Consider the following 26,899-nt stretch of genomic DNA (forward strand, 5'->3'; position numbering starts at 1 on the left):
ATGTATATATGGTTTGGGGCACCTGAGGAATAAGAAAAATAAAATAGATTAATTATATTTAACATATAGTATAAACACTTCTTAGTGTATATACATCTTTTGTTGGTTTAGTAGGCTTTGAAAAGCTCCTGGGTAAAATACACCAACATTTCACTACACATGCTTGCATGACTCTAGTAATATGTAGACACAGAGATGGTGTTAGTTCTTCTTTTTTACCAAATATTTGAAAAAATAAAACTAAGTTTGTACAGTACATAAGATGTTCTGAAAAGCATGATTTAATTATTACCTTATTCTTAGAAGTTACCTTCTTAAGTTGTTACTCTTGATAATGAGTTTAGTGTCTTATGGGAAAATGGGGTTTTGCATTGAAAACCCAAGCTGGACTTCAAAGTACAGATGTACTACATCCTGGCTTAAAAATAAGTCTTAGAAGGATTCTTAGTCCTCCTACCCACTAAAATATTTTGGCACAACATATGAGAGAGGAAAGCAATAAAAAGCCAATAAAAGCAATTCTTTTGGTAGCAGTTCTCAAAGAACAGGGAGTTTTGTTTGTTTTGCCAGTCCTGGGGCTTGAACTTTGGGCCTAAGTGCTGTCCCTGAGCTGCTTTTGCTTGTGGCAAGCACTCTACTACTTGAGCTACAGTGCCACTTCTGGCTTTTTTTGAGTATTTTATTAGAGAAGAGTCTCATGGAATTTCCTGCCCCGGTTGCCTTCAAACCACAATCCTCAGATCTCAGCCTCCTGAGTAGTTAGGATTACAGGTATGAACCACTGGTGCCCGGTTAAGGTGCAAGTTTTGTGTCAGAAAAATTCCACCTGAAGTGATCCTGTTCTAGATCCTCCAAAACATTTTCACTTTCTCTTTGACTCTTCTTAAGTATTATGTAGATTTGATATCATAGAAAATAGTTAATTTTAACATGTAGTACATTTTTTAAGATTGCTGCTTTTATTATTTCTGTGTTGTATTTTTTGCTAATAAGTATTAAGATTATTCAAGGACATAAAAACATTTGTTCTTATGTGTTATCAGTTAAATATAGATTGTTAGATTGTGCTAAGTGGTACCAGTTCAGATGTCTACCTGAGGTAGTTGGATGATTATAGAGTGAATCTCAATCACCTGTCTTCTGACTTTAGATTGGGGACTTCATTGTGAGACCACCTACACCAAGGATGGATTTTGGACATATATTACTCAGATTGCTACTTGTTCACCATGGATGTTTTGGATGTTTCTGAATAGTGTTTTTCATTTCATGTGGGTGGCTGTGTTACTCATGTGTCAGATGTACCAGGTATGTGTAAGTGCATTTTGTTTCTTCAGTGCTTAAAATCCTTTAAAAATTCTTTCCCTGCCTAAAAGACAGTAAGGTAATTCTCTCTTAACTTCTCTGGCTTTTTAAGGATTAATTTTATTTTCAAAAAATTATTTTTCTGCCGGGTGCTGGTAGCTTACACCTATAATCCTAGCTACTCAGGAGGCTGAGATCAGAGGATCGCAGTTCAAAGCCAGCCTGGGCAGGAAAGTCCCTGAGACTCTTACCTCCAATTAACCACCAGAAAACTGGAAGTGGTGCTGTGGCTCAAGTGGTAGAGCACTGGCCTTGAGCTGCAGAACTGAAGGACAGAGCCCAGGTACTGAGTTCAGGCCCCACAATCGACAGGAAAAAACTTCTTTTGTTTCCTTTTTACCTCCCTCTTTTCCACCTTTCTCTTGTATTACGAATTTCTGACTTGGTACTGCTTTCAGCAGAAAATTTTGTTATTCCCAATTTAGATACATGCAGTTGAACATGTGTACGCTTAGAATGATGATAACCATTTCATGTTCACTTTATGTTATATATCATTACTTACTCACAGAGCTTACAAACTAAGGATTTTGTTTTCATTTTTTTGTTTTTTTTTATTTTTTTGGATCCAGACGTGGGGCCTGAACTCTGGGCCTGGGCGCTGTCCCTCAGCTCTTCAGCTCAAGGCTAGCGCTCTACCATTTGAGCCACGGTGCCATTTCCGGCTTTTTTCTTTTTGCTTATGTGGTGCTGAGGAATCGAACCCAGGGCCTCAGGCATGCAAGACAAGTGCTCTACCACTGAGCCATCTTCCTAGCCCCAGTTTTGTTTTTTGAAATTCTGTATTGCCCTCTTGAATTGTCTATCTGCACTTACAGTCAAGTGCCTGGCTGAGCTGCAGAGTTTTTTTCTTGTGCTGGTACTGGGGCATGAACCTAGGGCCTCGCTTTTCTGCTCAGTTTTTTCCATCACAGCTGGTACTCTTAAGCTACTTCTCCAGTTTTACCTTTTTGGTGGCTATTGGAAATGAGAGTCTTGAGAATTCTAGAGTGACTGAACCATGATTCTCAGATCTTAGCCTCCTGAGTAGCTGAGATTATAGGCACTTACTTAAATTGTGGATTTTAAATAAAACTCATTATAAAAAAGGCTAGAGATGTCTGTGTACACACACAGTATCCATGTGTATAAGACACAATTACTGGTTACTTGTTCTAAAATATTTTTCATATTTAATTGACTTATTTTCACAGTCAGTGATACCATGTAGACAATGCTAGTCCTCTTGAGAATTAACTTTTTACATTAAATATTAAAACAAAGTAATGAGTTCTGAGTTCTGTTCTTTTTCTTTGTAGATATCATGTTTAGGCATTACAACCAATGAAAGAATGAATGCAAGAAGATACAAGCACTTTAAAGTTACAACAACATCTATTGAAAGCCCATTCAAGTATGTACATATTTATAAGTTTACTGTTTTCCCTTGTACATAAATTGTCTCTAAACAAATTCAGTAATTGTCTGGTGAATACATCAAAGAAAGTATTGTCTATAGGGATGGCAATAGGATGTGAAATAAGGAATATTACTTTTATCTAGCAATATGTAAACTGCTTTTAAACATTACTGAATTCAAGGCTAGTTGTGGTGGCTCATGCCTATAATCTTAGCTACCTATGTGATTTAGGTTGGAGGATCATGGTTCAAGGTCAGCTTGGACAGAAATTTCACAAGAACCCCCAGTCTCAACCAGTAAAAAGCTGAGCATTGTTGGCACACCAGTCATCCCTACTACTCTATGGGAAGTACAAGTAGGAGGATTGGGTCTAGGCCAACCCAGGCAAAAAGTGAGCTCCTGTCTTAGTGCCTGCCTAGTAGCTAGGATTACAGGATTGAGCCACTGGCTCCCAGCTTCATTAACTTTCTTGAGCGGGTTTGAAATCAAATTTGCTTCAGCCTCCCTCTCAGGAGGCTGAGATCTGAGGATTGAGGTTCAAAGCCAGCCCAGGCAGGAAAGTCTATGAGACTCTTATCTCCAATAAACTACTCAGAAAAAGCCAGAAGTGGCGCTGTGGCTCAAGTGGTAGATGTCCAGTTCAAGTTCCAGGACCAGCCCACCCCCTTTGTGCCCCCCAAAAAGTTACTAAATTTCAAATTTTTGCTGAAGGTAGAATTGGTTAGTTCTTAATACTATAACAAAGAATTAATCTCATTAACTGTACATGTTTATGGTATCGGTTCATGTATATTTTGAGAATTTACATTTAGTTTAATGCTTAGAAATGGTAAATAGTAGTGTCATAATTATATGAAATCCCAATACTCTTCACTCTCAGACTTTTGTAGTATAAATTATTGCACACTTCTGGGAAGCTAGCAAATCTTTAAATAAAAATAAAGAATTATTTAGCAGGTATAATAATTACACAAGGTGTAAAACTGGTATTTCTTCAGATTGTTACTTTTAGAGACACTGCTCAGTTCATGTTATGTTTGTCTTATATTTTCTTCCTCAGTTATAGAGACATCATTTGTCTCCTTATCCAAAACAACCAGTTTTTTAAGTTTAGGAAAAAAATGTTAACATAAATTATATTGAAAATTGAGTTATTTTTATATTAAATTTGAATTAAAGTATTTGTACTAATTAATTCTTTTCCATTGGGGGTTGTTTTTAGCCATGGATGTGTAAGGAATGTTATAGACTTCTTTGAATTTCGATGCTGTGGCCTCTTTCGTCCTGTTATCGTGGACTGGACCAGACAATATACAATAGAATATGACCAAATATCAGGATCTGGGTACCAACTTGTCTAGCAACATCTTTATCCAATGAAGCATATTGCTGAGTGGTGCCTGAAAATTGTGTCTGTCTGTGTCTCTCACACTCAAATCCACATCCTTGGAACAATAGCATGCTATGTGTAGAGCTAACAGTGAATTTTACAGTCTTTTTTTTTTCAACACTTTTATTAATAAAAGTAAACATGGACAGAACACACTGCCACTTCTGGAAAGAATAAAGATCATAAAAATAAGTTTAATGGTTCTTAATGTGGGAATTCACAACATACTCAACCTTTGGTTTTTGTTCTCATAACATTTTTCACAGAGTGCACTTACTCTGTTGATAGACATGGCATACTGATCAGAAATGTTCCGTTCTAACCCAAACTAAATTTATGTTATGTGATAAACTTTATGATGCAATACTAGGGAGTATTTCATCTAATTCCAGGAAGATTGTCTTAAAGTGATTAATATTGTGTACATTTTAGAATGTACATGTGAATACTGTGATGAGAATCATGTGGTTTTATTAGGGATCTACTATAATGTGTCTTCAAAGACACAGGAAATAATGTTCACAAAGAAATGTGCTATTTTGTTTCCATCAGCTGTTGCAATGCTGGCCTATTTCTAGTTCAGTGAAATAATTTGTAGTAACCTTGCTCTGAGGTTTTATGGTCTGATAATAAAGCACTTGCATGAGAATACTAAGTCATATTATTCTGTTGAGATGTAAATGCCCTACTAAGTGCATGATACACTGCATAGATTGTATATTATCAGATAATATCCAGTGAAGCATAAATTACAATTTAATTTCATGTGCAAACCTTCAAATTTTTAAGTTGGGATTTCCAACAAAAGGCAAAATAAGCTCGTGCAAAATTCTCAGTAATAGAGATAGATGGATATATTTTTCAAATTCTGAGCTGCAAGCTGAAAAACAAATTGTAGGAAAAAAACCAACAGTTTAAGCTGAAGATGGAGCATGACCTCTGTACATAGCACATGTGAATAAAAGAAAAGCTAATGGTATATTCCTGTGTTTTTAAATAACCTAAGAGAAAGTAGAATTTAACCCCCCAAATCATTTCAATTTTCTTTCCAGTATTGAATGTTCTGAAGTTTGTTAATGCTGTCTGAAACAATTTCAGGAAGATTTTGTTGCTGTTAAATGTGATGCACTGATCAGTTTTTGTTGCAGCATTTCCATATCCTCATGGTGAACTACTAGTCACTGCTTCATGAGTATTGTTTACAGAGTGAGACTTGGTTTAGTCCTCTTTAAATGCTGTAGCAAACTGTGGTTCCAGCAACCTGTGGGAAACCTGTGAGAGGGAATAGGGTAGAGGGAGGGTCCAGGGAGGGAGGTCAAACTCATGACAGATGCTATACCAGTGTAAAGAATGTGTATCTGTATATAAATAATTTATCAAGTAGTTTTCTTAAGTGTCTGTGTATTAGTGTTTTTAATGCTGCTCATCTCATTTTTTCCAACCAAAAAAGAAAAGGGAGATATTAATGAGCTTCCAGTGATGTTCAATATTGCTGTTTATAGGCATTATACTCTGCAAGTTCACTGCATGCCTGATGCTTGGTAAAAATTAGTATTCCCTGTAAAATGCAAAAAGTACAGGTATTAAAGCAATCTAGTGGTATACCCGCCCCTTGCCTTAGTAAGAGGAGCAGTGAAAATGTATATAGTTGATGTTCAGTATTTCCAAGTACTACCATTTTTATATAGTAATTTCTTTGACCACAGTCAGACATCAAAAAGATGACCCTTAGTGTACCTGAGTGTTTTAATATTAGAAAATTGGCATATGTACTTTATTTTTGAAAAGGGAAGAGATGGGTGTGGGGTGGCAATAGCATCGTGGCATTTTGTCATAGGATGTAAAAAAATTGGTTTAACTGTACAAATGTCTCTGATAGTTTTGATTAATAATTGGGGGAAATTTTAGATAATTTTTTAATTCAAAGTTATTTATAAAATACTAGAATTTGTTTTAATTTTTTTGTATTTTGATCACTTCACATGAAGACTCAGTTGTAATTTTTATCAAACACATTTTTATCTACAGTTAAAAGACTGATGGTTTTCTCGGAATTATAGGAAGAATGTTGTTACCATGTGCTTTCTTTGTGGTACAATATTCTTTTCAGTACAAAAGAGATGCCTCTCAGTTAAACAGGGGAAAAAAAACTCTTTTAATTGTGTTAGTTGAAAATACTTGCAAGGAGAATCCTTTTAGTACTAACCATTTCATAGCAGCAGTGAATCTACAACTCAGAATTGTCAGATGGCTGGGAGCCAGCTATGCAGCAGTATGCCGTCTGCTTAATTATTTCATAGGTCCTGTGTTGAACTAGTAACCTAGCTCTAAAGTTGGCTATGAGGTGAAGTTTTTGGGAATAGTTGATATATATTAATTGGATTCTTTCAGGAAATAAGAACTTAATTCTCAGCTGTAAACAAGAATTACTTCTTTGGGGTTTTTCATTCATTTTGTTGTTTGTAGGAATTAATTTGAAATATTAACAGACATAAAATGGCATCATACTTAAGCTATGGATGTTTTTAATTTGTGTTTATTTATAACTGTGCCAAGTATTATTTTGCTACTTACTGTGTTACTTTGTGGAAAGGAAAACCTGTAAAGTGTTTAATAAATTAGTTCTCCTTATATAAATCTGTCAAAATTTTGTAAAATATTAATCAGAATAAATATTGACTCTTAAGTGTGTGCTTGTTTATAATTTCACTCAGTTCACTTGAGGAAATTGATGACACATTGGTTGTGGTACCTATATGAATATTAATCCTATATATTTATATACTATTAAACTAGGAATAAAGTGACATAGGCTTTAGGAATTTGCAAAAGTAGGTCATATTCTAAAAATTCCCAGTTCTCGAATTTTCAATTCTGTGTGTATGCATGTGTGTAATGGTTTAATAAAAGTAATTTTTTCTTTATGAATTCTGGAGTTAATTTTGGAGTTACTTAGGATTCTCGGGGTCTATATGAGCCTGAGTTTTAAGTGTAAGTCAAAACGCAGTATCTAAAATATTGTATGGTAAAGCAATCAAATTTAAAACAAAAGATTTCCAAAAGCAAGAATTTTTAAGGGACTCATTCCCATTGTTCCTGCGGTTCAGTTTGAGGACCAGTAGTATTAAACAAGAGTATTTTTAGAATGGTCCAATTCTTAATTCATAATTCTTTTATTATAGTATTGAAAAAAAATAACTTCCAAGATGTCCAGAGCTTAAGTCCCAGTATTTTGTAGGACTTATAAAGTGAAACAGGCCAGCAGTTTTCATACCCATCAGGTACTTTTCTGTCTTCATTATCCACTTGGTGTGCATCCCAGAATAAATGTTTCTAGACAATGCAAGGTTGTTGGCTTCTTGCAAAGAACTTGTTACTTGCACAGAACTGAAACTGAAGTAGAAGTAAATAAAGCACCTCAGTTTTCAGGATGTAGTTAAGTCATATCTATTAAGTGGAGTTTCTAAAAAGTCCTGTTAAGCCTCACATTCTATAGTTACCTGTAATGATGTTAAAATACTGATAAAAGAACTTGAGGGTTTGTTTTAACAGTGTTACAACTCTGGGTCACTGCATTTTTGAGAAACTTCTTAAAAGGGTTCCTGTGGCTGACCTGCCTCTAGAGATTCTGCTTTGGTAGAGATAAATTAGGCTTTTAAATTTGCTTTTTAGTACTCTTAAGTGATGCAAATTCAGATTGCAATAGAGAAGAGTAACCAGACTACAATATATAATAAGGCAGGAAAGAATGAGATGCTGTGTTGCTGAATGCCAGTTCTGAGATGAAATGATGCTGTTGCTTAGCAACCCTCACTTGAGGCATACTTGCCAGCTTAACAGAGATCCTGTCATCACCTGTAATACACACATTCACAGAGTGAGTCAACTGAGTAATGAAGCTGAATTCTGTTAACAAAATAATTTTCTACTAACAGAAATCATAGCAATTCTTAAAAAAAAATAATTACAATGAAGACAAACACTCAAATCAAGCTGAATTTTATTTAAAATGTAAAAGAAATGGTTCCCAAAAAGTGGATGAATAAATCAAAAAGATACAAAGTTAGCCAACCTATATGTACAGCATAATGTACAGTACTTAAGGCTGGTAGAATTTCACAGTAGAGTTTGGTGTGATCAGACTGTGTCTAGATTGTGAAGGGATTCTCAGTGTGTGATACTTGGTTTTGGGTTTACTCCTTTACTGAGCATGAACAAGAGCTCCTGCTCCTTGACCATAGCCAAATCCCTTAGGCCCAAAGTTCTTTGCATAGCATCCTACAAAAGAAAAAGAACAATATAAATCCATCATCAGGCTTTTTTTAGCCCTGCTTAAGACAAATCTCCACAAACAAAGAAAACCATAAGGTGTTCCAAATTACTTAAGGTAGATTGTGCTTTCTTGTGAATATCTTCATGTGGTGAAGGTATGTCCAATCATTCTGGTTCCTGTGTTCAGCTAATGGCCCCACTGAGTTAAAAATATGAAAGCTAAGCAGCTTAATTTTGTCTTTCACTGTGTGCTGTTAGGTTCTTTTTAAAAACATGGAGTCAAAAGAAGACTTTGTGGCATGTTAATCTGTGGGAAAATTTTCAAAGTTTGTTTGCTTTTCTTTTTCTTGTAGTTCGGAAGATTAAGCCCAGGGTTTCACAGATTCTAGTTAAGTACTCTTACCACTGAGCTACAGAGTCCAGCCCTGTGGGAAGTTTTAAATGGACAGAAATTTAAGATTATAATTCTGTTCATTTGTAAGCATCTCTGACTCTGCATCTCATTTTCAAATAATGATACTATGTCTACTTTTCTGTTTGCAGAGTACTTTTTAAAAATGATGCCACTTTACTAAATAATACAATGAGATACCCACATGCATAGTGTTAAGAAATCGGCTTTACCTTTACAATAGATTTCACCATCTTTCTCGGTCAGAGTTGTTGATTCAAGACTTTTGCCACATTTGGCACATCGGAAACAGTTTTTGTGCCAGGGCTGGAAGAGACAGATGTGTTAGTAGGTTCAAGAGACCCATTTCTTGCAATATGATTTAGATGTGACAATAAAATACTTGGGAAGATCAAGTCACAGCAAGCCCATGATGCTAGAACATTGAAATTGGGTCTCTTGTATTTGTATTCTGGCAAGCCACAAAGGGCTGTCTTCAAACTCCATTCAGAGACCCTGACTGGGAGCTCTGCTGTAGAAGCCTGTTTCCCTAAGAACAGTCTCTACTCGTGCAACACAGAAATAGAGTCAAGTTGTTTCTTCCTGAAAACTAAGCATTCAGAGGTGATAGTGCCAATAACTTTTTCATATCCACTTTGCCTAATTAGCATCTAGGTTCCTGATCTTGATTATATTGAATAACCTGCAGATTCCTGATTTTTTACAGCATAGCCTTTTAAAATTAACCTTCAGGAACATCCTTATGAAAATGAGTTGTTGGGTTTTGCCTATAATGAGGATAGGGGGTTGAACCTTTCTGCTCACTTTGCTTGCTTGCTCAGTTTGTGTTTTACTATCTGAACTATACCTCCAGCCTGGCCTTTTGCTGGTTATTTTGTATGGAGTTTCATGGACTTTTCTGCTGAGGCTAGCCTTGAACTATATAATCCTCCTGACCTCAACCTCTTGAATAGTTAACAGCATGAGCTGCTGATTCTATGTTTAAAAAATTAGTCAAATAAAGGTGTCACTTTCATTAATGATTCTGATGAGAACTCAGTTAAATAATTACTTCAAAGTAAAGGACTGTGCCTGAGTGGGATACAGTTAGAAGAGAAAGGGGGTGGAGAGGGGTCATTCACTTATGTGAAACAGCGCTGTACCTTTCCAGCTCCAATTATCTTCTCAGCTGCATATACAGAATCCCCACATCTGGAACATTTTTCAGCGCCTCCAAATTTCTGAGCAAATTTAGAAGTGTTTGGATTTGTTGTAGGCCTGTGAGGCTGAGCACTTGTGGAAAGGAGAAGAAAAAGTGAGGCAAGATTTCCCAAAAGACCTCAATAAAGACCATATGCCAGAATGCTGGATGGAACTCTGGAACTCAACTGCTAACCTATACCAAAAATAGAGATTTTGAGGCTTAGATAGGGAAAAGACTAAAGTCAAAATTATTCTCATGTGCTGGCCATAGTAATTTAACCTGTTTTTTTTTTTTTTACTTAAAAATACAGCCAAAGTCCCCAAACTTAAAATTGTCTGTGTAAATGATTCATTACTCCCCAGTAATAGCCTATCCACCAAACAATTACTTCTACCCCAGCTTCATATCCTCAACACCCCTGGAATCATAGGAGAGAGAAAAATCAGTGTTAAGCAGCCCTGCAGTTTAAAAATTCTACAAAAAGGTCAGGTAATTTAGGGGACTAAAGAGCACATGTCTTACAGATTTAGTTTCCCCATACATCTTTATTAGGTTAGGAGTGAATAAACTTTTCTTCATGGGAAAAAATTTTTAGAAAATTTGTCTACTATATTGCTTTGTCCTACTTTTTTTTTTGAGGTAAAACAGTATATTTGTCAATATTGGCAGATCACCAGGATAAACTCTTTTGTCAGGCTTTTTTTCCCCAGTCAATAAGTAGGTATACTTAGCATATGAATATGGGTTTTGAGGTCATTAACCGTACTGACTGTATTGAACAACTAAAGACAACAAACTTTTCTGGTATTAACATACATGTGTAAAGATCAAAATCTTAATTTAGAAATACTGTCTTTTCATAAAGCAAATTAAGCATCTTCATCTCCAATTTTTATAATTCAATAATTTTTCTTTTTTTAAAAAATTTTTAGTATCTTTAAGTAGTTATACAAGGAAGTTAAATAGTTTTTCATACCCATAAATATACAGCAGTCTTTGAATCATTTGTTGCCAATTCAAAGTATTAATAGTATGTTTCTTAAAAACGTCTTTAATGTGGGTGTATTTTCAAGAAATCTCCATATCCTGCTGATTGATAGTATGCTTACTTAAAATGACACACTTGTAGTTATTAGTCTGCCCGAAATTTTTAAAAACTTCATATTATTTCTCATCTGTCTTCAAACAACTTTATAGATTATAGGTAACTGTTAACCTCTTACTATAAATGAAGAAGTAGTAATTCACATGTTCAATAACTTGCAAAGAGCTGGAAAACTAGTGAAAGTTGTGAGCCTGCCTGAATGAAAATGTCCTCCCATTCAGGGGTGCCTCTCAAGGAGACCCTTGAAAGCGTTTTACTGTCCATGAGTACAATTATATGCTATATGGCTATTTATAGTCACTAAGAAAGGCTTCTTGGGAAACGAAGTCCTGAAGAAAGAATAGAATGTGGTCTAAGAAGGTCAGACAGAGTTACATGGGGACACTGGTTTGCCAGTTACTGAAGAGGAGTAAGGAAGCTCTTCATGACTTTAATTGTAGCCACAATCACTGACTTTGTGGGTCATGGGTGAATTTAGCTTTCGTTGAGAGAGTACACAGGTATATGTAGTTTGAAAAATTTGAAGTAGAACCTTTGGAAACAAGCCTTTGGAAACAAGAATGGGTTTAGTAAGTTGGGAAAGGAGAGCAGAACAAGTACATAAATTTTAACAAAAGAGAAAGCTGTTCCTTTGAATGATGGTGAGCACATGTACAACTGGCACATGTACAACTGGTGCACAATAAGGCACTATGACCTTAGTGGGAAGAAAGCATTCTGAAAGAAGGCAGGTAAGCCTTCATATAGCACCCTTTACAGTGCAGAGAGCCTAAGGTTTGGAAAGAAAAAAGACAATACAGATCTTGGTTCCCTCTGTGACCTAATCCTAAGTATCTTCATCTGTAAGAACAAAATAGTGACAACCCCTACAGAATAAAGAGTTGTCTACAGTGGAAATTCCACATACCAGTTACTACTTTAGCTGTAATATACCGAGTGTTTTACATCACGAGCTTTAGGGTTAAGGGTAGGTTAAGTTCCAGGTTCTATAATTAGCTGCAACTTTAGGGCAAATTACCTAATTCTTATTTTCTCAGTTTATTCTTGAATTTCAAAACAGGAAACCCAGCCCTGTAACACTGTGGTGATTATAAGAGTTAATATGCTGACAGTGCATGTGTCTGGTGTAGATTCACAGCTTGTCCGAGGAAAGACACTTCCTTTGAGAATATTACACCAATCCTGCTTTCTTGAATAAAGAATGTATATGAAAATTGTACATATGAAAATGGGAAGAAATTCATATGGAGAAATTAGTTTAGCCTAAACATGAAATACTGAGAATGCACAAGTTTGAAACCCAAAACTTTTTTTTCCCAGTATATACACCTATTGTTTAAAGATACTGTAAAAAGGGGTTACAGTTATATGAGTAAGGTAATGAGTGACACCCAGAACTTTTTAATGGAGCCTTTAAAGTTTTATATTTATACCTCAAAAAAATTCAGGAAATAATATGTTTTAAGCTTGAGAAAAGTAGTTTTTGATGAATGATTCTTACATGAAAAGAATGACTATTTCCCACTGACTAATTGCTTCACAACTCAGATACATCTCCTTTAATTGCACAGTATCGAGTTCCCAAAGTACAAAATACAAGTACAATTACGTTGAGTGTTTTTCAGAATATCCTGACTACTGATCTGTCTTGAAAGCTACCAAACCAGGTCTAAAACCCCTGGACTAATTGGTAAGAACATTGTTAAGTCCAAAACTGTCAAGTTGAACAGCAGTTTACATTTTACTGAGTCATATTTTGTTTGCTTACTTTAGGCTCAAATTCTGGAAACTAAGGTTCCTGTCCACCAAGTAACATTAATTGTTATAACTAATTTCTGGAGGTAATATTCTCCTATCTTACCTCTCTGGCTTTATGCCTAGCCTCTCACCACGGTCCATGTTGAGTGTGCCAGCACCTTGGCCATATCCATAGCCTTTTGGCCCATACTTTTTTCCATAGCAGGATTTGCAGTAGATCTCTTCATCATGAATTGCCACTGTTGTACTATCTAAATTTTTCCTGCAAACCACTAAAATAGGAAGAAGCTTAAGACACAGTCCAGTAAGGGTGTAGAACCACTGTAGCCCCCAATAGTTCATAGTTAGGCCTATGGTTTCCCAGAAGCCATGAGACGGTATCTAGGCTGGTCAGCTACACCTGAGGTTTATTTAAAAAATCCATAATTTCAACATCTTAAGTCAAACTTTTCCAAATGATCTCCCTCCTTGATAAGAAAGATACTATATACTTATATGCAAGAAAGACTAAAATTAGCAATGCCATATTCCTCAAATCCTTGCTCTCAATCTTTAACACTATCTTTTTAGGCCTTTCATACCAAGTATTGTTACAGCACAACCCGACAAAGAGAAAAATGGGAGGTGAGCACCATGGGGAGTTGACTGTATCTCTTCTTTCAAAAAGTGTTCCCTGGGATAAAAACAGTTATAACCTAAATTCTAGTTTTCACCAGGATTAATCTCTCTTCTCCCCTCTAGCTTCTCCAGCAGTGCTAAATAAATGTGTCTGAAAATCATCAAGAAGCTTGAAGTCTGCATTTGTTTTCCCTTTGTCTCAAAAGGGAATGCATTCCTTCTTGGTGAATTTCTTGCCACAAGACATTTCTACATATCCCACTTCATAAAACTGCCAAGTGTCATCATTTATCCAGACATTATTTCACTTTCTAAAACTTCATTTAGTCTTGAGAAAAAAAGTAAATTGTGAGGGAAATCTACTGGAATCAGGCAGCTAAAAAGTAAAGATTAGTGTGATAGTAAAAAAGTTTAAAAAAGGTAGGAAGACAAAATTTAAAAAATGGAAATGGGGGAGGATGTAGAATTAAGTTAGGGGGTTTCTAGTGTCTTAAAGTCTTCTCTAATAGAATAAACAACATCTACTGAGGAGCCAACTGTTGAGCCTCAAGCACTGACATATGGTTGCTTAAAAACGGCTAATTCAAAACGAAACACTACTAAAGAACAAATTCTCTAAAAAGAAGTCTTTTCAAAAACCTGCAGTGTGGGCACATGTACATACAGGAAACTTTCCTAAAAAATAACCCTGTTTCCCCATCCCTCATTGCTGTTCTCTGCAGTTAACGTTCATAGAGCTGTAAGCTACTTAGATTTGAGTCAGCAAAGCCAAATAGTAGGAAGAAATAGTAAAACTAAGTGAAGAACCTAAGGTCTTAGCAAACACTGACTTTAGTGTGGTACAGCCATCACAGCTTTAACAGGAAAGCCAGAATCATCTGGTTGTCTCCACACTTTCTTGTTTCCAAGCCTGGTGAACAAGATACCTTAAGGAAAACAAAAAGCAAAAGGCAAACCAAAACCAGTTACTCACTACTAAAAGACAGAATGGCTAAGCAAGCTTGTCTGAGAAGCAGTAGCTATTACGGAAACATAGGACTTACTCTGCAAATGTTGCAAAATGTATTTCAGAGTTTAACAAGATCTGAGACAAAAAAGGACTAAATAGGACCAAGTGACTCACACCTATAATCCTAGATACACAGGAGGCTAAAATCTGAGCATCACAGTTTAAAACCAGCCCAGGCAGGAAAATTTGTGAAACTCCTATTTCCAATTAACCAACAAAAAGCCTAAACTCTAGATATGGCTCTAGTTGTAAAGAACAACAGCGCAGGGACAGTGCTCAGGCCCTGAGTTCAAGCCCCATCCCCGACAGGAAAAGAAAAAAGAGGTGAATTCAGCTTTTTACGCATAAGTTTCGACAAAGGCCTCTCCAGGGCTAGCGCGATACTCACTGCACAGAAAGCAGCAGCGGTGGAAGCTCCTGCCGTCGCACTGCACCTCTTCTGCATGGTACACGGTCCTCCCGCAGGCCCCACACTTATTTCCACCTCCCCAGACAGGCATTCTGTGGGAACAAAGAATCCCTTAGCCAGGTCCCCTGTGCTTGTTTTACAAGCCCTCCAGAGGGCTCTTTTAACCCAGGAAGCATCTGCAAATCTTGTTCCTTTATGAATCACTCAAACTATATCTTTCAAAGGCCAGTGTTTCTCCAAAATAACCTCCACTTTTGTCAATTGCAGCTTTAATTAGGAAACTGCCTTGTTCTGCACAAGGCTTCTTTCCCCACAGAAGACGAAGGACTGACATTCAATGAAACAGTACAGGTTGCCAAGCACAAAGCCAACAATGCTGTTAGAACCCACAGGAGTTAAAAAGTGTGGGGAGTAGAAAGGCAAATATCACCCCCCCCAACACCTCCAGTCTTTAGTGACCATTTAAAACAAAAAATTAGCTGGAGATATTTACACTCTGGTGCTTTAGTTGTTTTTTTTTTTAACTACATACATGCAATTCACTGGAACAACACTGAATTCTGAACATTTAACATGTAACATGTACAAACTGACACTTGGTAGGGAGAAAGCAAGCATGTTGTCTTACAAAAGCAAGTTTTACATTTGCCTGCTAGAGTTCTCCCCATCAAGCATGCACAGCTGAGTCTTCGACTAGGAACTACATGCATGGTGCCTCGCCATCACCACCTCTCTCTCTCTCTCTCTCTTTCTCTCTCTCTCTCTCTCTCTCTCTCTCACACACACACACGGCTGTGATCTCCATTTCTATGTCCTTCTAAATCTCTATGTGCACTGGTTCAGCCAACAGTTGTTTTTACTCTTTGTAAGTCATACAAAAAATGCTAGCAAGTTCCTCTCCCCAAATCAATAACTAAAACTATGTCAGAATAACCTCCCTTACCCAATCAGGCTTCTGGGACAGTTTTAATACCTGATTGTGAATGTCAGCTGTCTAAAGCCAGCTCAAATCATCACTGTTGCTAAAGCATTATGCCTGACCTGCCTGGACTGATGTGCAAATGGGAGAATCCATTCCTTTTCAGACTAACATTATTCATAGAACTAACCACACCTCACCTGGCAATACCTTTCCAAGGCTTTCTTCCCTGGAAGGGAACTATCTCTCCTAGTTGATATGGTTTAGATTTACTTACAATATCAGGGATAGTCCACCATAAATGCTGCTGAAGCATGGTAATCAGCCAAAATTCAAGCAAGCATTTAAAAACATCAGGTTTGAATATTGCTTGTCCTCAACCATGCATGTTGGAAACTTAATTCCTCAGTGGAAGCTCCTCTTCCATGAGCTAAATGTAGTTCCTTTGAGAGTAGGTTAGCTGTTGCAAAGCACTCAGCTCCTCTTATCCCACCTGTTTGGACACATCTACATGTCCTTCCACTTTCTACCATGCATGGAGAACATGTGGCCACCAGAAGCCAAATATCTTGGCACCCAATCTTAAAATCTCCTAGCCTCTCAAACTGTTATCAAAACAAACATCTTTTTCTATATTAACCCAGTGTGTTACAGCAAAGGAAAATGGACTAAGACAAAGCTTCTTTACCATTTTATACCTTAACACCAACAGCAATTTATCTTGTTGGATCAAGAGTCAATGTGTACTTGGAAATAACAAAACAAAACAAAGCAAAACATTGTGTCAGAGTGGTGTATAAGAAAGAACCTGCCATCAGCTGGGTGTTGATGGCTCTCGCCTGTAATCCTAACCACCAGGGACACTGAGATTTGAGGGTCACAGTTCAAAGCTAGTCTGGGCAAGACAGCCTGTGAGACTCTTCCCTATAGTTAGCCACCAAAAAGCTCAAAGTACAGCTTTGGCTCAAGTAGTAGAACGTTAGCCTTGAGCATAAGAAGAGTTCAGGGACAGTGGCCAGACTCTGAGTTCAAGCCATGGGACAGGCACCAAAACAACCACCACCACCACAAGAACCTGCCATCAAAGATGGAAGAGTGAGGGGCTAAAAGGCAGACAACTCTAGGGTTACATAAAATACAAAGTAGTGGGGACTTAAGGACAGAAACAGTTGAGCAGCCACAGGAACAAGTTAGTTGGGACTTAAGGACAGAAACATTTGAGCAGCCACAGGAACAAGCGTCCTCAAATCCCAAGGCAAGAAACAGGTATTTTTTTGCCAAACTAGACAAAAGTGGGCTATAGCCCACAGAATGTATCTGGCTGTTCTCATTCTCATGCTATTAACTTGTCTAATGTTAGTTAAAAATCAGAATGGGTGCCCGGTCCAACTCTTATCTATCTTAAAGTCTTTGATAAGATTGTGGCTTGATAGCAGGGTCATCTGGTAGGTGTATGGAACTGGGGTCAGGATGGCTATAGTCCTGTCAAGAAGAATTCTATACAGTCAATTGCAAGGAGCTCAAAAAACACCTGTTTAGCTGGTATTGACCCTATCATTATCTTAGCTTGTTTTTTGATGCTCCAACAAAATAATTGAGGCTGGATCATTTATAGAGAACAGAAGTTTCTCACAATTCTGGAAGCAGGAAAAGCCCAAGATCAAGGCAACAGTGCATTTGGTTTCTGGAAAGGGCCTGGTCTCTACTTCCAAGATGACACTTTGATTACTGATCCCACAGATAGAAGGAACCCTGTCCCTACATGCAGGAGAAGGGTGGACAAGGACAGAGAGAAAGAGAGAGAGAGACAGAGAGAAGGGGGAGAGAGGGGGGAGAGAGCCTACTCCTACAACCCCTTATAGTGATACTAATTCTCTACCATTGCTAAATTCCTTCTACAAGGCCCCTCCTCCCAACACCATTGCATTGGATTAAGTTTCAACCTAAGCTTTGGAGAATACAAAAACACTAACACCATAGCAACCCCACCTCCAGAGCTGGTCATGTGGTTCAATCATGGCCAGGCAGATCACTGCATTTCTGTTTCTTGCCACAGTTATCCGCTTAGGAACATAACCCAATTCCCCTTCAAAGGAAGTTAAACCCAGGTCTGTGGTTTGGAACTATGACTATGAAGGTAGAGATGTTTGTCCAGTCACCGTAAGGAAATAATCTAAAGGATTAGATAGAGGAAAAAATAGATGTGTAGGCCCCTAATTCAGCTGTGCCTCATCCAGCACCTCCCTCAGTTATATAAGCCAATAAATTCTCTTTTTAAACCTCTGTTCTGGAATAAACACCAACATCTTCCTCCACCCCCCCACCCCCCCACCCCCGCCCCAGACTAGTTATCAGTAAACTGTTGGAATCAATTTGCACAAAACTTACTTCTCTACCCAAGAACAAAAACAAAGTACTTTCCGAGGGCCCACAAATGTTAGCAGGCTCACTGTGAAGGCATCCACACAGGGTCACGTTTTGCCACAATGGGACATATTTGTAGGCTTTCCTTTTGTTGCTGTGTTAATCTTTTATTCCCCCTGCCTGGAGACAGGTGCTCCATTGTTTCCTGAAGCAGCATGAAACTTGAGCCTGACTGTAAAACCCACAATATCAAAGTCCAGCCTCCTCTGACAGCCTGTTCGGGCTTGAGTTTGGAGTGCAACTGGCCATACTGCCTTTGCCCTTCCCTCAAACCCTACCCGTGTTCCCACTGCTTGTGGACTCAGACATCTGCTGGGGTTGCCCTCATCAGTCTTAAGGACTTTAGGTAAAGACACTACAATTACTTGTTTCGGATCGCAGCATTAGCCAGCCTTTAAAAATACTTGGTGATTCTTGAGGCCATCTCTTAAAGTGAACTGTTTAATAGCATCCTGTTTTTGGCTCATTTCCACACATATTTACAGCAGTCACCAATAAGGAGCGAATTCCCATCAAGACTAAAATTGTCTTTGAAAAACATTGAAAATACATATAGGTATCTATATAGGTATGTATGTATACATACACACATGTACACACATATCTATATTTTTTCAATGTTTTTAAAAGGCAATTTAATATACATATACACGCTATATAGGTATATATTTCTGTATGTGTGTATATATACATATATGTATACTCATATATTTTTTAATCTTTCTCAAAGACAACATGTTGATTTTGAAAATATATTTATTATATATATATATATATATATATATATACATAAACACATACGCACACACATATATTTCGTTGTACTGAGTCTTGAACTCAGGCCTCAAAATTGCTAGACAGGCTGTCTTCTACATACTTACCCCTTTTTTGCTTTTATATTTCAAGGTTCTTGTACTTTTTCCCTAGGCCTATCTCAGACTCCTACATATATGCCTCTTGTTTATCTGAGATGACAGGCATTCACGTGCACTACCAGGACCAGCTTACTGATGTAATCTAACATATTTGCCTGGGATTGCCTCTGGCTGAAATCTTCCCAATCTCTCCCTCCAGAGTAGCTGATATTACTGGAATGAGCAACCACTCTTGACCACCCCATCCGGTTTATTTTGAAATAACTTTTTCTGTGATGTTAGTCCATGTAATAGAAGAGCACGCTTAGAAAGCTTGAGCTGGATTTGTGTGTTCTTAAATATGATGGACAGTAATTTTTATGATAGATAGTAATATAGTAATACTTCTCATTGGAAGGCAGGCAGGAAGGAAGGAGAAGGAAGGAAGGAAGGAAGGAAGGAAGGAAGGAAAGAAAGGTAAGTAGAACAGTCTAATTGGGTTAATGACTCTTATAAGGGTTGTACAACCTTGGGCTTTGTCTTCTTATCTTGTAAATGGGGAGTGGTAGCTCTTGCTTATAGAGATGTCATGAAATGAAATCATACTTCAGCAGGAAAACCAGCAGTGCAGCAGAGTTGTGGAGCTACAAACAAGACAAAACCTTAGCTCATTAGCACAATTGTAACAATAGTTCCACTTACAGGGATGACTGTCTAAGAGATGACGTTCAAATTTAATCTTTCATTCTGAACCCCCGAATTTGGCAGGAGGATGTGATGATAATCCATTTCTGTCACTCTTGGCGTTGCTGTATTTTCTTTTTTTAAATAAATGCAAGGCTTCATTTTTCTTACAAGCCTTTGGCGGCGCCACTCCATAACAGCTGTCATTAATCACAGCAGACTGGATCTATGCTGAGCAGTCTGGGCCGCATGCGTTTTGTAAATCCTATGCAGTCATTTCCAGAATGGGAACAGCAGAAATAAAATCCCACTTTACACCCATCTTGCAACACTGGCTGGTCACGGGCTTATTCTGTTTCCTAAATCTTCTTTTTTGTGCGTGACAGAAGCTCCAGGACTTGGAATTAGCCACTGTACTTGAATAAAAAGCTTGCTTTTTACATGTTCAATTTCTCCTTCCTGAGTCTTCCCTATCTACCTCACAATCCCAAATTTGTAAGACCTAACCTGCAGGGAAATTCCTGGCTCATCTGTGCACATTCTGACCCATCTTGTGGTCAAGTTACTATTCTCTAGATTACTGAGGGTTACAAAAAGACCACATGGGTCATCTTTACACTACCACACAGCCCGCAGCTATGCATTTCAAGTCTTATGTAAGCCACTTACAGTTGAAGTTACCTGGTCAGATGCTGGTGGTTTGAAGCAAATTCAATAAACAAGCAAGTGCATGAATCCAGATTTTTAATGCTTCCAGAAATTTTGACTTTATATGTCTATTAGATCAGAGCCTGGCTATAGTCAGTTTCTCAAAAGAGAGTGTTTTTATAAACTAGTCTCAACTTTAGCTACATCTAGGAAATAGTAACTTGTTAAAGAATATAAATTAGTTTCATTACCCTAATTACAGTGATTATTTTAGCACAGAAGGTATTTGAGTGCCATAGCTATTAGAAATGAATCTTTACATGATGCTTGTCCCAAAGCACTTCTTTTACCCAAACTGACTACTTACACACCACCTCCCTTAGCAAATGACTACTATAACCAAAGAGGGAGTCATGGTGATCTGCTAATTCAATCTGGCTCCTTCTTTTGTAGCTCAATCTTCATCCTGGTCTTTAAGACAGATCAGCTCAAACACAAAGTTGGAGCATGAGTTTTGCAGTCAACAGATAGTCAATACTCTCATATATAAAACTAGACAGTAGTACCTTCTTTAGAGAGTTACAAGAATTGGGTGAGATGCTTACACAAAAGGCCCCTACTAAATGAAAGCATTTGTCATCAATATTCTGCAACATTCAACCTTCATAATCAACAAACACTCCTTTCCCCTCTCCATCTCACACAACATATCTATTCTCTCATTCCCCTCTCCATCCAGGCAACACTCTGAACCTCCCTCATTCCTCCTGACCATTTCTGAGTAATTCTACATTGGGCCAGCTTATAAACGTTGTATAATGCTTTACTGTTTAAGAAGTTCTCATATATAAACGTAATCCAGCAACAATCTCTGGGGGGCCAAAGATGTAGCTCAGTGAAAAGGATTCTAGGAAAGGGTCTCTTTTCCAGAGAGCTGTATTTTGGAGGTCAAAGTATGGAAACAAGTAAGGCAATACAACATAACCAACAATACCAAGGAGGCTTTACAGTCTGCACGATTTAAATGTTATAGGGATGGCAAAACAGACTCATCCTGCAGAACTACTGCCAGTGGCTTCCTGGAACTATGTTGAAAAAGATTGTAAAGTTCCATTCCAGGTTCTGCACTGAAGATTACTGTGATTAACAATGTCTGCCATGGAAACTGCAATGCACATGAGGTTTGAAATGAGTGTGGGACTTGGAACTAGACAGACTTCAGTTTGAAAGACAGTTATCACTTCAGCCATCCTGGCCAAGTGTTCCTTAACCTCTGTAACTTCATTTCCTCAGCTGTAATTTGGAAGTGAACGAGAACTATTTCGCAGTAAAGGATTTAATGGAACAGCGTTTGTAAAGTACCTGGGAAAGTGCCAGTACTTCATTCACAATGCTGACTTCCTTTTCCTTCGGGACACACCGCTGGGCCCAAGCATGGCTCTCTGAGTTTATGTGTTAGGTAACAGATGCTTTGAGTTCACTGGACTCCAACGCAGAAAACCATGTTTGGGTTTTGATTCCAAAACCACAAAACTGTATCTGATTTTCTGCAAGAAAACTTAAGGGGTGAAACTATTCACATCCCTGAGAATGATCAGTCCTTGCGTTGCCAAGGCAGGTTCAGAGGAATGCCTTCCTCTCCATCTAATCTTAGTCTGTACAACCAAGCAGTTAGCAAGGGACCTACACTAGCCAACCTCCTGTCCAAACAGCTTCTTTCCACCAGCAATATCTCTACTACTACGCTCTGCTAAGCTTGCCCTCACTACAGAGACAATCTCCCATCTAGTAAACTGTCCCTCAGGCTCACCATCTTAACTAGCTCTATATGTTACCACTTATGTCTTCAACTTGGATTCTAGCAAAATGAAAAATCTTTGACATAGATTTGGATCACTTCCGGCTGATCACATATTGCAATGAAAATGCAATTATACTATAAACCTGGCAATCCTAGCCTCCACACCTGCCATGGCAATCCACAATCTGTGCAAACTACAAGACACCCAGTTATTCAAACCATTTCACATATGTATGATTTTATAGAGCCAGACCTCAATTCAAATGCCAAGACTCCTCTCCATTTGCCAAATGATCATAGGCTAGCTATTTGATCTGCTAAGTTTTTTATTTTAAAAACAAAAATATAAAGTGTCCATTTAGAATATAGTGTTTGCCTCATGACAGGTGGTAATAATTACAAATATTTCTATCAGGTTTACTGTATCTTTATTTTTGTTAAATAGTGTTCTTATTAATTTGACAGAAGAGGCATTTTTTGCTGGTGGTGCTGGTCCTGGGACTTGAACTCAAGGCCTGGATGCAGTCCCTGAGCTTTTGTGCTCTACCATTTGAGCCACAGTTCTGCTTCTGTCTCTTTGGTGGTCAATTAGAGATCAGAGTTAAATGGACTTCCCTGCCCAGACTGGTCAAACCATGACCCTCAGATCTCAACCTCCTGAATAGCTAGAATTACAGACATGAGCTAGTGCTGAGCTAAGAGGAGGTATTATTGTTCTCATATTATGCTTGGAGAACCTGAGACACAGACCTTAACCACTTCATAACTGTGAATAATTCACTTTAAAAATACCAATAAAATTTATATTTGGCTGTTGTTTTGCTAAGAAGAAACCAGTGTATCCTCTGTGTTAGTGACACAGGTCTTCTTTTTAAAATTGTTATTATAAAGGTGATATACAGAGGAGTTACAGACGTCAAATAATGAGTACAATTCTTTGGACAATGTCACCTGAAGTCTTTTTTTTTTTTTTTTTGTCAGTTGTGGGGCCTGAACTCTGGGCCTGGGCCCTGTCCCTCAGCTCTTCAGCTCAAGGCTAGTGCTCTACCTCTTGAGCCATAGCGCCACTTCTGGCTTTTTCTGCTTATGTGGTGCAGAGGAATCAAACCCAGGGCCTCATGCATGCAAGGCAAGCGCTCTACCACTAAGCCACCTTCCCAGCCCCCTGCAGTCATTTTTAAAGTAGGTATTTCCTACACTGCTATGTGCTTGACAAGGATTCAGCTCTCCATCTTTCTCTTGTGATGCCACCACGAAACCTCATGTGTCACATGGAATCTATCCTTAATTTATTAGTCAAAGACAATTAGCACTGGTAGCACCAACTCATAAACAGAAATACAACAGACCTGACAGCTTGCAAATGACTCATCACAAGTTTGAGGCCAGCTTAGGAAAATGTGCAAGCCCTTGTCTCAAAATGAAAAAATTAACAGGGCTGGGGAAGTGGCTCAGTGGTAGAGACCTTGCCTAGTGCACACGAGGCTCTAAGTTTGATCCCAAGAATTGACGAATAGGGGAGGGAGAACCTTTGGGAAGACTAGTGAGAGCTCAGAGACACAAAAACAAATCTCTATCCAGGTGATCAACGCCCCAAGGAAACTTGCAATCCTTGCCTAGTAAGAACTCAAGGGAGGGCCCTGCAAACACTAGCCCAGTTAATGACAGTGCTAGGAGAAAACCTGTGAATACTGCCCGGGGAGGAAAGCAGGCCTTGAGGCAAAGTTTGGAAGCTATTACTCACGTCTGAGTCAGATCTCTCCTAGAGACTCTGATAGCTATTACCCCATATATCCAAAAAAGTACAGAACATCATCCAACTGCCTGAATTTCTTCCAGCCAGCTTGCACTTTGTTCAAGCATTTCTCCTAGTAGTCTTGTAGATCACTCATACTACCAGCTGGAATAAATAGACCACCGGTTCAGCTAACCAGCCCAAGGGCACCAAACCAATGGGGGCTGGAGGTAGGATATCAACTGGGATCTGGCTGGCTTCAGTTCTCTGTTCCTGCCATTTCAAGCTGATGGTCTCTCTTTCTCTCTCCCTCTCTCTCTCTCTCCTCCCCCCTTCTCTCTCCCTCCCCTCCCCTCTTTAGTTTCATCTTTGAAAGCTCATTCACAGCTTTCCACTTTCTCCATACATACATTCCTGTTGATTTCAGGTGAAATACAATTTCCTCCCAACCCAACTTCACCAGAACAGGCCTTCAATCAACATCTTTCTGAATGGTACCTAGCTAAAACCAGTACTGATCAAAACTTTCAAATGCATTAAGAAGCCATTGAAAATTTACCATATAAATTTTGGATCTAAACTGCTTTTTTAAAAAAGCATATAAATTGCTGGAGTCAAATCTTAATTATCCACAATTATGCCTTATTTCCTCAATTCACTTTTTCATTCAATGAACAAGTGTGGTTCAACTATATTCAAGGCAACCAAGCAGACAGCAGGGTTCCTATGATAACAGGGCTCTAACTAGAATGCAGAGGAGAAAGAACCGTGGGAAATGCCGATGAAAATATCAGCGTTGACAACGGTGGAGGCTAGGGAGTACTTCATAAAATCATCTATACTTTGGTATGTAGTTTTGAAATTATGTGATTATCCTTTTTAAAATCACCCAACTCTCCCTTGAAAATTTTGGGCCAAAGTACATGTTGTAGTTGAATTCGTTTTTAATTCTTCTTGAAACTATTCTTGATGGCTGTATTTTTTTTGGGGGGGGGGTTAAGGAGCTTTGAAATAGAGTAGGAAAGCCCCTAATGATGCTATTTTCACTACCTAAATTAAAAGATTACTACCCAGAACAGATTACAGAGAAAGTATTTATAAAGAAAAGATGCATGCGTCTGCAAATCAAATAAGTGGTTATCTAAAATAAACTTTGGAGTGACCATTTACACAAGTACAGTTCAACAAAGTGCTGGCTTTAAAGAGGAGGGGAACCACAGCTTAGTGCGCCCCTCTTCCCTCCCCGCTCCCCGGGGGAAGGGGGAGGCTACCTACGTGGAACTCCGGACACCAGCCCAGAACCCAGGTAACAACTTCCAGAACCTGTTGCAGAATTTCGTAACCAAAGACTGTGTGCCTGAATGGTGGAAAGTTCGGGCAAAAGCTGGAAGCAATCCACTGACATTTCAGTGCTCTTCTTTTCAGCACGTACGTTTTGAGGCACGGTGGGCAGAGACCAAACAATGCGGATAACAGGACCTCAGCTCGGGCGCAGGGGCGGGGGTCGGGGCGCGGCGACTGGAGGAGCCCCGGTACCCCGTGGCACGGATCCAGCCCGTGCTTAGGTCGGCTTCTGCGTGCACACACGTCAGATCTCGGGGCTGGGGGCGCAACTCGGAACCCCTCTGCCTCAGCCCAAGCAAGAACACCCCCGCCCAGGAGGAAGGGGGCCCCAAACTGCCGCGAAACTGCGGATCTGCCGCCACCAAGCACTCCCGGCCCCGCCTCTCCCGGGGTGAACCGGTCAGGAGAAACTACAGGTCACGCCGGATTGTTTACCTGCCCTGCGGGCTGGATCTGGAAGACCGCGGGGAGTGGAGGGGTGTGCTGGGGTGTCGGGGAGAGGCGGGGAGGGGGCGCTCGGGGACGCAAGGAAGAAGGATGGGTGGGGACACAATGGGGGCCCGATTGTAGGCTGGGGGGGGGGGAAGGGCAGGAAGGAGAGAGGGATCAGACACTACCAGCAGGATGGCGATGACCCGGGAGCCGGCGGGACCCGCACCCCCATCCCGCTCGGTGGGCTCGGGATGCAGACAACCTTCCCCGCCCCACCCCTCCCCACTCACTCGAGTCGGAGGCGCGAGCGCACTGCCTGCGGAGCTGGCGAGAACCGGACCGGAGGACGGAGCCCGCGAAGAGTCCCGGAGCCGCGAGGCTGCTCCCGGGAGCCTTTTAAAGCCCCCCGCGGGGGCGTGGCCTGCCTCGGCCACGCCCCCTCCCCGCCGCGCCCAGCAGGAGTCCCAGCGCTCCGAGCCACTCAGCCGGCGGCTGCTGGCTGCCCGCTCGGGGACTGGGAACCGCGAGACAAAAGGCAGGAATCCCGCCTCTTCCTGCCGCTTCCCGCCGGCCCCGCACCTCGGCCGCTCCCGAAACCCCCCGCCGCCCGCCTCCCGGGCACCCAACAGCTTCGAGGAGATCCGAGGACGGAGGGAGGGATCCCGCCGGGAAACGGCGCTCGCCGCCCGGCCCGCACCTTCCCGGGACCGGGCTGCGGCACGCGAGGTTTCCGCCTTCTGGGTCCTAGAAGTGGACTGTGCCGGTCAGCTTCCCCGCTGCTACCCGAGAACCGCGGCGGGCTGTCAGCGCCTGGGACTCGGTTCCTTTGCTGTGGTTAAAGCGCACAGTTCCGCGTCCAGACTAAATAAATGACGCTATGAAAACGCCCCGCTTCCCAAGCGTGTGCTTTTCCCACCGCGCCTGCCTGGCTGGGGGGGGACGAGCCCTCCCTCCTCCTTCCCTCCCTCCTTCCCCCCTCCTTCCCTCCCTCCTCCCCCCCCCCAAACCCTGGCGCCACAGGGCTCCTGGTTTCCATTTGCTGATGTCAGAAAAAGCCAGGGGATTCCGATGACCGCGGACAAAGGAAGGGACCTGAAAACCTGAGTTTCAGGGTGATTCATTGTGGTAGAAGGAAAAT

The 26,899-nt window shown here is 39.9% G+C and overlaps 2 protein-coding genes across 2 annotated transcripts in view; one reads left to right on the top strand and one right to left on the bottom strand.

Annotated features, from left to right (window-relative positions):
- Zdhhc17 (zinc finger, DHHC-type containing 17) overlaps positions 1 to 6,840 on the top strand; it is a 76,949-nt gene extending 70,109 nt beyond the window's left edge. The window contains exons 15-17 of the mRNA XM_013022022.1: positions 1,151 to 1,308; positions 2,664 to 2,758; positions 3,987 to 6,840. Coding sequence (XP_012877476.1) covers positions 1,151 to 1,308; positions 2,664 to 2,758; positions 3,987 to 4,125 — 392 coding nt within the window. The 3' untranslated portion in view covers positions 4,126 to 6,840. The remainder of the gene's footprint in view (positions 1 to 1,150; positions 1,309 to 2,663; positions 2,759 to 3,986) is intronic.
- Positions 6,841 to 8,139: 1,299 nt separating this feature from the next.
- Positions 8,140 to 26,144, bottom strand: Csrp2 (cysteine and glycine-rich protein 2). Its single transcript, XM_013022703.1, has 6 exons — positions 26,052 to 26,144; positions 14,900 to 15,012; positions 12,988 to 13,156; positions 9,981 to 10,110; positions 9,051 to 9,144; positions 8,140 to 8,432 (listed from the first exon to the last, which is right to left on the bottom strand). Exons 2-6 carry the CDS (start codon positions 15,009 to 15,011, stop codon positions 8,356 to 8,358), a joined length of 582 nt encoding a protein of 193 aa, XP_012878157.1. The 5' UTR covers position 15,012; positions 26,052 to 26,144; the 3' UTR covers positions 8,140 to 8,355.
- Positions 26,145 to 26,899: the final 755 nt, after the last annotated feature.

The sequence above is a fragment of the Dipodomys ordii genome, unplaced genomic scaffold (genome assembly GCF_000151885.1).
Source record: "Dipodomys ordii isolate 6190 unplaced genomic scaffold, Dord_2.0 Scaffold3, whole genome shotgun sequence".
NCBI lineage: Eukaryota > Metazoa > Chordata > Mammalia > Rodentia > Heteromyidae > Dipodomys > Dipodomys ordii.